The 16,177-nt window shown below is 38.3% G+C and overlaps 1 protein-coding gene across 1 annotated transcript in view; it reads left to right on the plus strand.

Annotated features, from left to right (window-relative positions):
* The window catches only part of tm9sf2 (transmembrane 9 superfamily member 2), a 49,660-nt gene that overhangs the window by 20,217 nt on the left and 13,266 nt on the right, over nucleotides 1-16,177 (plus strand). Inside the window, exons 6-9 of the mRNA XM_079812977.1 lie at nucleotides 11,274-11,398; nucleotides 11,574-11,685; nucleotides 15,684-15,763; nucleotides 16,056-16,164. Of these exons, the coding sequence (XP_079669103.1) occupies nucleotides 11,274-11,398; nucleotides 11,574-11,685; nucleotides 15,684-15,763; nucleotides 16,056-16,164 (426 nt within the window). The remainder of the gene's footprint in view (nucleotides 1-11,273; nucleotides 11,399-11,573; nucleotides 11,686-15,683; nucleotides 15,764-16,055; nucleotides 16,165-16,177) is intronic.

The following is a 16,177-nucleotide window of genomic DNA, read 5'->3' on the forward strand; positions in this document are numbered from 1 at the left end:
TGTGTGTGTGTGTGTGGGGGGTCTCTCTCTCACCCTGTGAGTTTGTGTGTGTGCCTTTCTCTCAGTCCTTCCCCTCCCCCTCACTCTCACTCTATCATTGTGTGTGTGTGTGTGTGTGTGCCTTTCTCTTTTGATCATAATTTAACCCTTTCATATAGGCTATCACAAATAACTATCACTTAAAATAAAAACGTCATGTGATGTGTTTGCCAAGATCACGTATGATGCACATGTCTTTAAATTAATTATTTACTGATATAATATAAATGTATTAAAACATAAATTTCACATGATTTTATAAAAGTGGCTATTTATAATAAACTTCCATAAAATGTAGACACGCATCTTACTCTTACCTGACACTGATATTAAAATCATCTTTGCAGTTTCTGTGATTTGGCTCCATTTATACATTTTTTATTAAAAAGAATTTATTGGACCACCCATATTGAAATGAAAGCATGTTTTATGGTGCATAAGATTGGTGCACAAACGGTAGCTAAGGTAGCTCAAAAACACATGAAGAGAAGTGTTAGAATAAAACAACATCAGCATTCGAATGGTATTCTGAACTCATTCCAATTTGACCTTTGACATAATCTGACATGAAATTCATATAAATTTAATTGATCTCATAGATGTGGCTGTTGTGGTCATAGCAGCACCAACTGCTGCAGTTAATGTGGTGAATTCAGATGACTTTGACATAGTCCTTTTATGTTTTCCCATTTTAAATGCCTATTGCCTGCCGTGCACAGTTAAGCTGATGCCACCGGCGTGGCGGTGCCACCGGCTTGGGCCCGTCATCGCTGCTCGCAGCTTTAATTATTATTATTATTATTATTTTATCGACTTCTCGGGCACTTTTGGGGCCCTTACCATGCTCAAAAACTCTTGAAACTTTGCACACACATCGGAATGCGCGGCCATCAGAGCCGGGCTGAAGCTGGTACCCGGGCGTGGCAGGGGGGCTCGACAGCGCCCCCTAAAGTGGGGTCTGAAAACTTGGTCTATATATCAAACACACTTGCACGTACATGTATGAAACTCGGTACACATATAGACCTCATCGGGCCAAACAACTTTCGTGCTCTAAGTTACGTGTCAGCCCAACAGGAAGTGAGCTAATATGGGTTGTTCTGAAAACACATGCTCTGGAATTTAATATACTCCTCCGAGGCCATTGTTTCAATCAGTGCCAAACTCGGTCAGCATGAAGTCAAGACACAGAGGATGCTAAATTGCGAACGGATTTTTGATATCTTAAACGGTTTGGCCGTGGCGAAGCAACGAATTTATGGCGAGAAAAGGTAAACAGGAAGTGTGTAATAACTTGTGCAAACATTGACTGATTTGGATGAAACTTCAGCTGTGTGTTCGTTGTAAGAGGCCGATCACATGGATATGACTTTTGTGAGTCAAAGTTATAGCGCCACCAACTGGCAGCAGGAAGTGTGTCACTTTCAAAAATGCTTTGAATCACCATCTTATTTTCACACGATTGACTTCAAACTTCATCAGTATAATGTGAAAACATGACAGATAGAGACATATGAATGAATTCCTGATATTTCAAATAATGCTGCCATGGCAACATGTCAAAGTTTAATAATGTTTTTGACTGTTTGTGTGCCCTCCCCTCTATCACCAAAAGGGGGCAGTGTTGTATTATTTTTGAAACTCCCTTTCTCTCTCTCTCTCTCTCTGTGCTTGCTTATGTGATTTATGAGGACACAAATGTGTATGATGACATGGCTATTGGTATTACAACGTAGTGGTTAATGTGGACATGAACTATGACACTATATCACTACAGAACTCATTTTCTAAATCACATTTGAGTTACAATTCTTATCATCTGACAGCCGTGATTTCATGTACTCATTCAGACAGAACTCTTTTTTTAAAACAGAGGAGTGTGTGTGTTTTCTATACATGTGCTTTACAGAAGGTCATGTGCTGTGTTTGCAAAGATCACTTTTGACACATTTGTCTTTAAATTCATTATTTACTGACATAGTTCAAATTTATTTTAAAAAAAAATTCACATTATTTTCTACAAGTGTCTGTTTATAAGTGTCTTTTTTTCACAGAAAGTTTTTGTTTGAACGTGAATATTTGTATAATTCAGGGTCTGAGTTTTTACGTTCTCCTCGTAGGTGATTTATTCAATCTCCACCAAACTCGGTCAACGTGAAACGGAAGCTTAACGCATTAAAAATATTTAACGCAAATAACGCAGCGTCCGTTTTTATATCAATTTTTGCTTAGCGTTACATGATCACCACGCTCCTATTCATGTAAATGCTTCCAAGCGCGACAAGACACAAGAGAGCGCGCTGTATGCCAGTGTCCTGTCTATGTGTGTGTGTGTGTGTGTGTGTGTGCAGGCCCGTCGCGACAAGGCAGGCAAACCAAGCAATTGCTTGGGGCCTCGAGCTGGCCTGGGGCACCAAGACAGCGACAGGTTAAGAATAAAATGAAACGACAAACTGTGTGAGCGCCCCATTGATAGTCAATGCAGTAAAGTGCAATGACACTGTTATCGGGATCCCCCTTAAGGGGCCCCTCTCAGAAGTCGCTGACAGCAGCCAGCCAACCACGCGATCTCTGCTGCGGCAAAATACAAAACAACCTCGGATTTGAAGCGGAATTTTATGCTTCAGGAAGCCAGAAAAGAGAAAGGAAGAGGAGGATAAGAAAAAACAAGATAGTGGTATGTGATAAATTACACTGGATAAAATAGCTCTACTTGTCTTGTACAAAAAAAGTGTAAGTTTGCAGCAGGTAGGCTAGCAAAAATATGTTTATGTTAGCTATCGTTACCTGCCTGACGGCAAATGCTGCTTGTAACGAACAGTTAGTGCAACTTTTTTTTCGAACAGACGGAATGACATGAGATTGCTATAGCTTTGTAATATGTTTTGATGAAAGTGGCATAGCATGCTATACTAACTATTATTTATGCTATGCATAAATAACCTGGAATAGTTAATATAGCATGCTATATTAACAATTATTATAAACATTATTTAACCAGAAAGAGGCAGAGGAACATGATTTTTTTTCATAGCTTATCTTAATGTGCTAGTGTCGGGATATACGGTAGTGACAGTTTATGCAAATATGACATTATTTTTATGAGTTAGCAATAGATCTTGAACAATTACTTTATTCTGTGGCAATTTTTACACTATTACATTTTGAAGTACAGTATCAGGACAACCCACATGTTTGACTGGTACTGTTTACATGTTTTACTGGTACTGCCCACGTTTTACTGGTACTGTTTATTAAACTATTTAACAAGGTATTATAGTCATCGGTTGCAACTTTACAATAACCATCCAGATAATGTTTATAGACAGTTTACAAAACAACTAGTAACCCTAAAGTATTCCCAAAGTGTTAGGAATATCTGGTCCGTCTATCTATGTAAATGTAATGTTTATAGATGTTTAAAAAATGGTTACTTAAAGGTTTAAAAAAAAAATGTAATGATACAGTGGTGTTTTTTGCAAATGTTTTCAAATTTTATGCACAGTATTTGCAACAACAGTATTTGCACTGTAAACCTTTTTATTAATATATAGTGTGGGTGAACTTAAACTGTATGGCTATGCTGCGGTGTGTGTGTGTGTGTGTGTGTGTGTGTGTGTGTGTGTGTGTGTGTGTGTGTGTGTGTGTGTGTGTGTGTGTGTCTGTCAGTGTCCTATCTGTGTGGATGCGTCTCATGTCAGCTAATCAAGGGACACTGACACACACACACACACACACACACACACACACACACACACACACACACACTCGACGCATAGATAGACTCGCGTCAGTTTCCTGCTCACATCGAGTTCTCTTTTGCTCTTGAACAAACAATAACAAAGAGGATTTTGAGTATTCTCATATTAGAGTCTTAAATTAGTTAAATAACGTCTTAAATGAACTTTAAAGAGTTGTGAGGAAATGAGATGCGCGGGACCGCGCGTGAGATCCGCGGTTGTTCTTAAAGTGACAGGAGCACTGATGATGCCTGTCATTAATGTTCATCAAAGAACAACGGGAATAGAGAAAATTGTAGCTTTAATGATGATTCATCTATATTTCATTTATTATTTATGCAGTTAAGGAAGGTTTGATAACTATTACATTTCTGTATAACAGGGAAGGCCATGGGTAAATATAACATTTATTATTTTGGGATATAATCATGGTATATATAACATAATATATATATAACATATATAGGTGGAGGGGTGTTTATTACAACATAATCATGGTTTATGAAGACATTTCATGTGTCCCCGTAAATCAAAATAGCTTTAACAGCATATTAAACAATTTTTTAATAAAAATGTAAAAATGCAGAATGTTTTCTGTGATGGTAGGTTTAGGGGTAGTGTGTGTGTGTGTGTGTGTATGTGTGTGTGTGTGTGCGATATGTAGGCTTAGGGGTAGTGTAGGGGGATAGAATGTACAGTTTGTACAGTATACAAACCATTAAGTCTATGGAATGCCATCTGCCTGTCTTTCCCCTTCCCCCTCTCTATCTGTGTGTGTGTGTGTGTGTGGGGGGGGGGGGTCTCTCTCACCCTGTGAGTTTGTGTGTGTGCCTTTCTCTCAGTCCTTCCCCTCCCCCTCACTCTCACTCTATCATTGTGTGTGTGTGTGTGTGTGTGTGTGTGTGTGTGTGTGTGTGTGTGTGTGTGTGTGTGTGTGTGTGTGTGTGTGTGTGTGTGTGTGTGTGTGTGTGTGTGTGACTTTCTCTCTTGATCATAATTTAACCCTTTCATATAGGCTATCACAAATAACTATCACTTGAAATAAAAACGTCATGTGATGTGTTTGCCAAGATCACGTATAATGCACATGTCTTTAAATTAATTATTTACTGATATAATATAAATGTATTAAAACATAAATTTCACATGATTTTATAAAAGTGGCTATTTATAATAAACTTCCATAAAATGTAGACACGCATCTTACTCTTACCTGACACTGATATTAAAATCATCTTTGCAGTTTCTGTGATTTGGCTCCATTTATACATTTTTTATTAAAAAAAATTTATTGGACCACCCATATTGAAATTAAAGCATGTTTTATGGTGCATAAGATTGGTGCACAAATGGTAGCTAAGGTAGCTCAAAAACACATGAAGAGAAGTGTTAGAATAAAACAACATCAGCATTCGAATGGTATTCTGAACTCATTCCAATTTGACCTTTGACATAATCTGACATGAAATTCATATAAATTTAATTGATCTCATAGATGTGGCTGTTGTGGTTTGTGGTCATAGCAGCACCAACTGCTGCAGTTAATGTGGTGAATTCAGATGACTTTGACATAGTCCTTTTATGTTTTCCCATTTTAAATGCCTATTGCCTGCCGTGCACAGTTAAACTGATGCCACCGGGGTGGCGGTGCCACCGGCTTGGGCCCGTCATCGCTGCTCGCAGCTTTAATTATTATTATTATTATTATTTTATCGACTTCTCGGGCACTTTTGGGGCCCTTACCATGCTCAAAAACTCTTGAAACTTTGCACACACATCGGAATGCGCGGCCATCAGAGCCGGGCTGAAGCTGGTACCCGGGCGTGGCAGGGGGGCTCGACAGCGCCCCCTAAAGTGGTGTCTGAAAACTTGGTCTATATATCAAACACACTTGCACGTACATGTATGAAACTCGGTACACATATAGACCTCATCGGGCCAAACAACTTTCGTGCTCTAAGTTACGTGTCAGCCCAACAGGAAGTGAGCTAATATGGGTTGTTCTGAAAACACATGCTCTGGAATTTAATATACTCCTCCGAGGCCATTGTTTCAATCAGTGCCAAACTCGGTCAGCATGAAGTCAAGACACAGAGGATGCTAAATTGCGAACAGATTTTTGATATCTTAAACAGTTTGGCCGTGGCGAAGCAACGAATTTATGGCGAGAAAAGGTAAACAGGAAGTGTGTAATAACTTGTGCAAACATTGACTGATTTGGATGAAACTTCAGCTGTGTGTTCGTTGTAAGAGGCCGATCACATGGATATGACTTTTGTGAGTCAAAGTTATAGCGCCACCAACTGGCAGCAGGAAGTGTGTCACTTTCAAAAATGCTTTGAATCACCATCTTATTTTCACCAGATTGACTTCAAACTTCATCAGTATAATGTGAAAACATGACAGATAGAGACATATGAATGAATTCCTGATATTTCAAATAATGCTGCCATGGCAACATGTCAAAGTTTAATAATGTTTTTGGCTGTTTGTGTGCCCTCCCCTCTACAACCAAAAGGGGGCAGTGTTGTATTATTTTTGAAACTCCCTTTCTCTCTCTCTCTCTCTCTCTCTCTGTGCTTGCTTATGTGATTTATGAGGACACAAATGTGTATGATGACATGGGTATTGTATTACAACGTAGTGGTTAATGTGGACATGAACTATGACACTATATCAGTACAGGACTCATTTTCTAAATGACATTTGAGTTACAATTCTTTTCACCTGACAGCCGTGATTTCATGTACTCATTCAGACAGAACTCTTTTTTTAAAACAGGAGTGTGAGTGTGTTTTCTATACATGTGCTTTACAGAAGGTCATGTGCTGTGTTTGCAAAGATCACTTTTGACACATTTGTCTTTAAATTCATACTGACATAGTTCAAATTTATTTAAGAAAAAAATTCACATTATTTTCTACAAGTGTCTGTTTATAAGTGTCTTTTTTCACAGAAAGTTTTTGTTTAAACGTGAATATTTGTATAATTCAGGGTCTGAGTTTTTACGTTCTCCTCGTAGGTGATTTATTCAATCTCCACCAAACTCGGTCAACGTGAAACGGAAGCTTAACGCATTAAAAATATTTAACGCAAATAACACAGCGTCCGTTTTTATATCCATTTTTGCTTAGCGTTACATGATCACGCTCCTATTCATGTAAATGCTTCCAAGCGCGACAAGACACAAGAGCGCGCGCTGTATGCCAGTGTCCTGTCTGTGTGTGTGTGTGTGTGTGTGTGTCAGTGTCCTGTCTGTGTGTGTGTGTGTGTGTGTGTGTGTGTCCTGTCTGTGTGTGTGTGTGTGTGTGTGTGTGTGTGTGTGTGTGTGTGTCAGTGTCCTGTCTGTGTGGATGCGTCTCATGTCAGCTAATCAAGGGACACTGACACACACACACACACAAACACACACACACTCGACGCATAGATAGACTCGCGTCAGTTTCCTGCTCACATCGAGTTCTCTTTTGCTGTTGAACAAACAATAACACAGAGGATTTTGAGTATTCTCATATTAGAGTCTTAAATTAGTTAAATAACGTCTTAAATGAACTTTAAAGAGTTGTGAGGAAATGAGATGCGCGGGACCGCGCGTGAGATCCGCGGTTGTTCTTAAAGTGACAGGAGCACTGATGATGCCTGTCATTAATGTTCATCAAAGAACAACGGGAACAGAGAAAATTGTAGCTTTAATGATGATTCATCTATATTTCATTTATTATTTATGCAGTTAAGGAAGGTTTGATAACTATTACATTTCTGTATAACAGGGAAGGCCATGGGTAAATATAACATTTATTATTTTGGGTTTATGTAAAGATTGTTTTAAGTTCACTTAAATTAAAAGTTGTTTTTTAAAGACTAATAAATGTTGAAATTGGGAGCTTTCAGTTATACTGTAATGTAACGTCATTAATGTTTCATAGAGAATTTAGTATCAGTGATACTGGCCTTCATTCATAAAAAATGACAATACAACACATATTTACAATATGCTGTCTTTAAATTGTTTCTAAATTAATTTGGAGAGTAACTGAAATTATTACAATATCAAAATATTACAAACTTAAAATATTAAAAACTTGCGATTAATCGTGATTAATTACAGAAAAAAATGTGATTAATTAGTTAATTTTTTACTTTACAGTCATTAGCTCTGACCAACAGGAAGTCAGATATTTTGGTTTGAACGTGAATATTTGTATAATTTCTCTTAGCATGCTTGAAATTGCTTGAAACTCAACACACACATCAGAGATATCAGTCAGTGGAAATGGGCAAAGCCTCAGAAATGCGTGTGTTGGAGGGGTGTTTATTACAACATAATCATGGTTTATGAAGACATTTCATGTGTCCCCGTAAATAAAAATAGCTTTAACAGCATACTAAACAATTTTTTAATAAAAATGTAAAAATGCAGAATGTTTTCTGTGATGGTAGGTTTAGGGGTAGTGTGTGTGTGTGTGTGTGTGTGTGTGTGTGTGTGTGTGTGTGTGTGTGTGATATGTAGGCTTAGGGGTAGTGTAGGGGGATAGAATGTACAGTTTTTACAGTATACAAACCATTAAGTCTATGGAATGCCATCTGCCTGTCTTTCCCCTTCCCCCTCTCTATCTGTGTGTGTGTGTGTGGGGGGGGTCTCTCTCTCACCCTGTGAGTTTGTGTGTGTGCCTTTCTCTCAGTCCTTCCCCTCCCCCTCACTCTCACTCTATCATTGTGTGTGTGTGTGTGTGCCTTTCTCTTTTGATCATAATTTAACCCTTTCATATAGGCTATCACAAATAACTATCACTTAAAATAAAAACGTCATGTGATGTGTTTGCCAAGATCACGTATGATGCACATGTCTTTAAATTAATTATTTACTGATATAATATAAATGTATTAAAACATAAATTTCACATGATTTTATAAAAGTGGCTATTTATAATAAACTTCCATAAAATGTAGACACGCATCTTACTCTTACCTGACACTGATATTAAAATCATCTTTGCAGTTTCTGTGATTTGGCTCCATTTATACATTTTTTATTAAAAAGAATTTATTGGACCACCCATATTGAAATGAAAGCATGTTTTATGGTGCATTAGATTGGTGCACAAACGGTAGCTAAGGTAGCTCAAAAACACATGAAGAGAAGTGTTAGAATAAAACAACATCAGCATTCGAATGGTATTCTGAACTCATTCCAATTTGACCTTTGACATAATCTGACATGAAATTCATATAAATTTAATTGATCTCATAGATGTGGCTGTTGTGGTTTGTGGTCATAGCAGCACCAACTGCTGCAGTTAATGTGGTGAATTCAGATGACTTTGACATAGTCCTTTTATGTTTTCCCATTTTAAATGCCTATTGCCTGCCGTGCACAGTTAAGCTGATGCCACCGGCGTGGCGGTGCCACCGGCTTGGGCCCGTCATCGCTGCTCGCAGCTTTAATTTAAAGTTGTTTTTCGTTATGAGTTCGAAAACGCGCAGTGATGTCTGTAAACACTTCGATCATGAATAATAAAATTAAGTTCATGATGTGCAGAGTCAATCTGTCAAAGCATTATAATGAGAACAGGATTTTAATAAAATGTTGTTTCTGTGTGCTTTCGCTGTCCGTGTATCAGCGTTGTTAAGGGAAGAGCGCATTCAAAATGTTCCGTTTCAAACCCTTCGCCTGTAAAATCTGGCACGCTGAAGTTCACGTGCGCATTCACGTCCTTTTGTGTTGATTTATGTCGTTATAGGTTCATAATAATCTTCATATTAATATTGATATAGGGTGCGTTTGGTTGAGTTTATTAACCAGCTAGCAAGCTCTGCAGGGTGGTTTTATTTCACAGTTTCAGCTCAAAGGCAATGCTCGATATTACTGACTTGATTATTTGAGACAGTCATTTTATAAAGATGTTTCTTTTTCAAAGACATTAATGCATCATAATCTAGCAGTTATTTTTTGTTTTATATGTTCATGTTTTCATATACCCGTTTTCATGTCACGTTTGTATTTGTCAACAACCATTTTCATAACAGTTTTCATTATCTCAATGACGGACATGCCCCGCCCCCTGCACATGCCCCGCCCCCGAGTACTCGAGTACTCGTTTTTGAGACCTATCGATGATCGAAATGAGAAATTGACAAAAATGCCCATCCCTACTTCAAACACCGACTTAAAAAGACAACAACTTGTTTAAAAATAAATATTGATACTTCTCATTAATATATGGTCCACAAGAGAAATATTAAGCCAGTATATTAAGATAGTTGATATAGGCCAGTGGTTTTTCTCAGTGATCCTCCAGGGCGGCCGCGAGGTAACTTAAAATGAATATAAATATATTATTGTATTGCATTAATTTTATTATTAATACGTTCAATTAAAAAGATACGGGTCGGAAGAGCCCAAGCCGTTTCTCTTCACGCTGTGTGAAATACAGACTGAATGGCGGCTCAAAACACTCAACCGCTTCATGAACATGGGATACATAAACTACATCTCTTAGTTGGATAAAGAAAACCAGTGTTGCTACTCTTGTTTTTTGAGAGTAGGGGGCCCTTGGAGTAAAAAAGGTTGGGAACCACTGATATAGGCTACTGTTTTTCTTATGATTCATCTCTCGTCTTGTTGGACAGTTTTTGTTGTGTATGTCATGTAAATGCGTTAACCCATTTCCTTAATCGGAGTAAAGTCATAAACGGCTTAAGCATAAACTGTTCGACACCGCTAGATCTTTGCCCCTTACCCCGATTTCTCCCAGTATGTAAACACATTAACCAGGATTCTTTGGTCTTATTAAAGTGTGCATATGCTATATGACAGGAAAGCGTCCTTACTGGGCATTTAAGCACATCCAGAGCGAGTAAGCTTTTTTGCAGTAGGGAGAAGGAAATAAATTGCAAACCCCGACTCTTTCTTGACCCAAGAAATTATACAAATGTGTTCTCAAATCCTGAAGTAGTAGTCAAAAGGCTGCATCTGTAACAACATGAGAGGATAATATGTGTCCATATAAGTTTCCCTCTGACGTGTTGAAATACTCTTCAGTTTTTAATGCATTTTTAATATCTCAACAACAGACATAATAAATGGAATATCCAGAGTCAGATACTGGAATGATTAGGCTATGTTTTGTCTCATTACCAGGAAAAACCTGATTTATTAATAAAGTCTTATGAACACAATTTACTTGTATTGCCAGTGGTTTGACGCTCCTTCACTGGCATAACTCTCGTGCAAGGTTTGCATATTGCCTGTGTGATATCCACAGGTTTGACGTTTGGGTGAAATATTTCTATGTAACATGACATTTTTCTTAATCAATCATTAAATGAGTAAATAAATAAGCTAATTAACCCCACCCACGCACAATAATATTGTGTATCACCGATCTCACAGGCTGACTATACAACGATATGACTGTGGAGCATATCGCCCAACACGAATGATGAGTGTTCTGTTTAAAACAACTTGTTCAAGAATTGGTCATTTTCATGCAGGCTGACTTCAATGACAAAGACACCTTCTACATCTTCAACCATGTGGACATCACCATCTTCTACCACAAGGTGGAGACCGAGGCTGCTGGTGCCAGACTGGTCGCAGCTAAATTAGAGCCCAAAAGGTATTTGAGGCTCTATAAAAATTACAACCAATAATATGGCAGCAGAGAAGATCACCGTTTAGCCAATTAAGATTTAACAAAAAGCACAAAAAAAAGTAATTGTCAAATTGAGGATAATGGTAGAATGTTTATGTTAGTATGTACATATGGAGTATGTTTCTCTCTCTTTTTAAAGCTTTAAGCACACCACCACAGACAAACCAGACTGTACAGGACCTCCCATGAGCCTGAGCAACAAGTTCAATGGAGACATCAATATTCCCTACACCTACTCCATCAAGTTTGTGGTCAGTGATTTAAATACTTCCAATTCAGCCTTCTCGGAATAGTTCACCCAAAAAGCCATAAGACTTTCATCTTTGGAACACAAATTAACATATTTAAAATTTTCTCTTCAATCATTTTGTCCATCCATAGAAACTTTGGGCAATCAACATTTTTTTTAGCTTCAAAAAGTACCTAAAGGTTAATCCATATGAACCGAGTGGTTAAATCCGAGTCTAGAATACGGAGGCTATCGGTTTGTGATAAACAGATTTTATTTTAGATTTATAAACCCATATAAACATTGATTACCACACATACACAGAGCACATTAAATAAGGTAAACCTACTCAACCATATGTGCTTGGCGTGCAAGAGCCAATGAGGTTTGCGCATCAAGCAAGTAAGTTTCAGCTTCTTTTTACCATATTTGCTGTGCCTTGATCAATGCTGACATGTGAATAAAAGCCTATGGTTAAATCTGTTTGTCATATAAAGGGATCAGGTCTCTTTGGAAGGCTTGGATTGAACCGCTTGATTCATATGGATTACTTTTAAGATGTCTTTATGAACTTTCAAAGCTTGAAAATGTTGATTGCCTAAATTTTCAATGTATGGACAAAAATGATGAGAGAATATTAAAAAAATGTATTTGTCTTTCGAAGATGACGGAAGTCAAATGGGCTTGGAACAACATCAGGAGTAACTGACCGAATTTTTGTGTGAACTGAAGGAAACTAAATCAAAGTGGTTTTTTTTTATTTTGTATAGTAGTTTTTATACATATCATATACAGTTTCTATTGCTCTTCCCCTTTCATTTCTACTAGAGAAGTGCTCTGCTTTTTTCCACAAGGTGGTATACTGGTTTTTATGACACGTTTTCTGTAAAGCAAGGGTTTCCTGCAGAGGGTCTGCCAATTATTGTCTAATCATTAAAATTACGTTTTTGTGGAAACATTTAAAGGTCCCATGGCATGGCATTTTTCTATTATTTTATAGTGTTTCCTGAGGTGTACTTATATTGTTAGTATGATTTTTACATCATAAAATGTCATAATTTAGAAATAAAAGGCATTTTTTCTATACTGCTGTTTGCCCTGTGGCTGAATGCCCTGCTTCAAGAGGCGTGTCTGCTGTGAGACTTCAGGAAAAACGCCCACTGTTGTGATTGGCTGACATCTTTGCATTTTAAATGAGCGGAGGGGGCGTGGTTTAACGAGGCACGAGCAGGCACGAGTCTGCCAGAGACAGATGGACCTGTGTTCACTTCTCATCAGTTCTCTCAGCATGTCTCAGTTCAGGGTGAACTGTTGTAGTTACTAGAATATACTTCAGGTTATTAGTTTATTTCTAGTCAGAGGGGCTGTCACTCATGTCAGAAAGTTAGTAAATTATGGATCAGCGCTGACTCGAGACGCGAACCGTTTAGAACGATTCAGTCCGATTTGGTGAACTGGTTCGGTTCACTAAAAAGAACCGATTCAAAAGAATGATTCGTTCGCGAACAGGACATCACGGAGACGGAGCGATTGCTAACAAAGTTATTTATAGTAACTACTGAGTTATGAGAGCGTTGTCTGTCAGCGCGAGTTTATTGTGTTTGTATCTGAGAGTTCTGAATAAACACGAGTCCCAGTCACACCGAGTCCTCTTCATCATTATTCTACCAACTTTGTAACACATGCAATGTACCATTACAGCGAGATGAACGAGTTAGTAAGTTTGATTAAAGCATTATTTCTAGATATGTTCCAATCGTATGAATAGCGTCAGTGATGCGCATTGAGTAACGTTACACAGCGCAAACAAAGACACAACAGCAGTAATCGAATGTAATCCAGTTTATTGTGGGGAAAGCTGGCTAGCCTAGCCCAGATACCCTCACGCTTACCCCCCTTCTGCTTAATCTCACGCCGCGTTTGGTGCCTCCGCTGTGGGCCAGATGCAGTACTGGGGGTCGGGGATGTTGAAGGCCGAGCTTCGGCGTGTGTGAGGTTTATCTCTAAAGATGTTACTGCTGATGTTAAACAGAAAAGACTGTATGCACATTTTAGAACAGATAGACGCGACGAGGACGTACAAAACACTGACTCACAAGATAGAAAACACGAAAACATCGTTCTGTCGGGAGAGAGAGAAGCCGCAGCGTGTGCACGAATAATAAATAATTAGCTACACATCAGAAATCAATGATCACAGATCAGAAGGAACTGAAGAAAGACTTCTGTTTTCATTTGTACATCCAAACACTGAGAAACTGCCAGTTCACTCGTTCACAAGTAACGTTAATGATCTCGAGTGTTTGCATGGGCGTGGCAGATTCTCTGGGCGGAGGAAAGGGAGGGAACCGTTCCTGCTTGGACGTCAAACCAGGAGACTTCAGGATTGGCTAGTCTGGCCTGTCATTTTCTCAAAGGCAGAGAAAGACAGCCAGAACTCGGTTTTACACCGATCAACATTTCTATCCACTTGGGGACAATATTCAGGCTAGGGGAACTCATATTAATGTTGAAATACCTCATAAAATGAAAATTTCATGCCATGGGACCTTTAAATATAAAAATACAGTATTACATGAACTTCAACCAAAGCTAAAGTTCAGCTAAAAGTTTCATTGTTCATCATATACTACACTATGTATGAAAATTAAAGCAATGATTACGTTTAAATTGATTGTTAGAAAGGCTTTATAAGTCTTTTGACTGTCATAACTATGTAAGTAAATAATTTGCAGTCATAACCAAGTATGTAAACATGTAAAGTTGGATTTATACACATTATTACAGACCAGGGGGCGTATTACAGAAAGGTCTTTAGGACTTTAGAATCCTTTCTGATCTGTTTGGTAACCATGGCAATTTCAGTTAGGACCTCATTTTGGACAAAAGCTATTACAGAATGACATTTCTTAAGTGCATAATCTTATCTTAACTATGGATAGGAAATGGGTATTACAGAAGCATCCTGACTGGACAAAAAATCCTAAAAGCCATCTTAACTTTAGGACAACCCCATGGTGTCCTAACTTCAAAACTTTTTGAAATTTAACAGTAAGCATCACAGTACAAAAGCCTTTTTCGAGAATGGCATTACATTTATTAATTATACAAGACGAAGATTAGCGACGTTTGATGGTGGAGAGACTTTTGGAGGACCCAGAGAATGTGCTGTGCTTTGATGATAAAATACTTGTAAATAATTACAGACTACCAGTACACATGATTTTGCAGTTAGTTGATGAATTGCGACCAATGTTACATTACAGCCAACAAGCCCTCACAGAGCATTTCCGGTCATTCTTCAAGTGACTAATGCCTAACATTTTTTTGTTGTAAAAGGCAATTTTCAGAGGTCGCAGAAGTGAGGTCGCTTCTACAGCAAAAATGTCAAAATCTGGCATATCCAAAAATCTTACAGAAGTGGCCAGGGCAATCAGTGCTTTAGCGCTTACCTACATTCGGTTTCCAAGGGGAAAGGAGCGGTCGACCATCAAAACTGCTGAATAAAACAGACTTTACCTCTTTAACGGAATTTATACAAAATTTTTATCTCTGCCGCACTGGAATTAAAAGCATGCCTTTGTTTCTCCATTTTGATTTTAGGTTTACCTCAGAAGCAGTTGGCGCATTGTTAGTTGCTCGCTAACAGACCTGACAGTTGTTTACTTAACTCGATGGAGCAGTTTAAGATTTCCTAACTAAAGATAAAATGAGATTTTGTAAGAAAGGATAAGAATCCTTAATCAAGTTAAGATTTGCTTCTGTAATACGAATTTGTGAAAAATCCTAAGTTAACTTATCGTAAGTTAAGACCTAAGATAGAACGTTTCTGTAATACGCCCCCGGGTTTACAATGCAACAATCAATTTGATACAGTATGTTATAGTGTAGTGTCCCTGCTCTGTCTCTCTTTTAACCAAGGGGTCATTTAGCCTGTAAGAGATTGGAGACCCTTGCTGTGTTTTAGGATGTCAGTATTTTGGCAGAACTCTTGTAAAACTGCTGGTTTGGTCTTTGCAGGAGGAAAAACACATCCGCTGGGCCTCTAGATGGGATTATATTCTTGAGTCTATGCCACACACCAACATTCAGTGGTTCAGGTGAGAGCACATATCACACACTACATACATTTATATGGCCCTGTCCTAAATGACATACTCAGTGAATCTGTGTTTTCTTTGGTGTCTTGAAACATGCGATTAAAAACGTTATGCACAATTATGCACGTTGATGTTTGCATTACCGAATTTGCGGACCCCTTACATTGTCACCAAAGTTGGACTGCAGGGACTGAGGGTGTCATTAGGCTCAGGGTCCATATCCTAATAAACCCATGATCTAATTTAGCAAAATAAAACACGCATGCTCAAATGTTCTGTTCTCTGCCACCAGTATCATGAACTCTCTGGTCATTGTGCTCTTCCTTTCGGGGATGGTCGCTATGATCATGCTCCGAACACTCCATAAAGACATCGCTCGATACAACCAGATGGACTCTGTGGTGAGTTCTGCTC

The sequence above is a fragment of the Gobio gobio genome (assembly GCF_949357685.1).
Source record: "Gobio gobio genome assembly, chromosome: 3".
NCBI lineage: Eukaryota > Metazoa > Chordata > Actinopteri > Cypriniformes > Gobionidae > Gobio > Gobio gobio.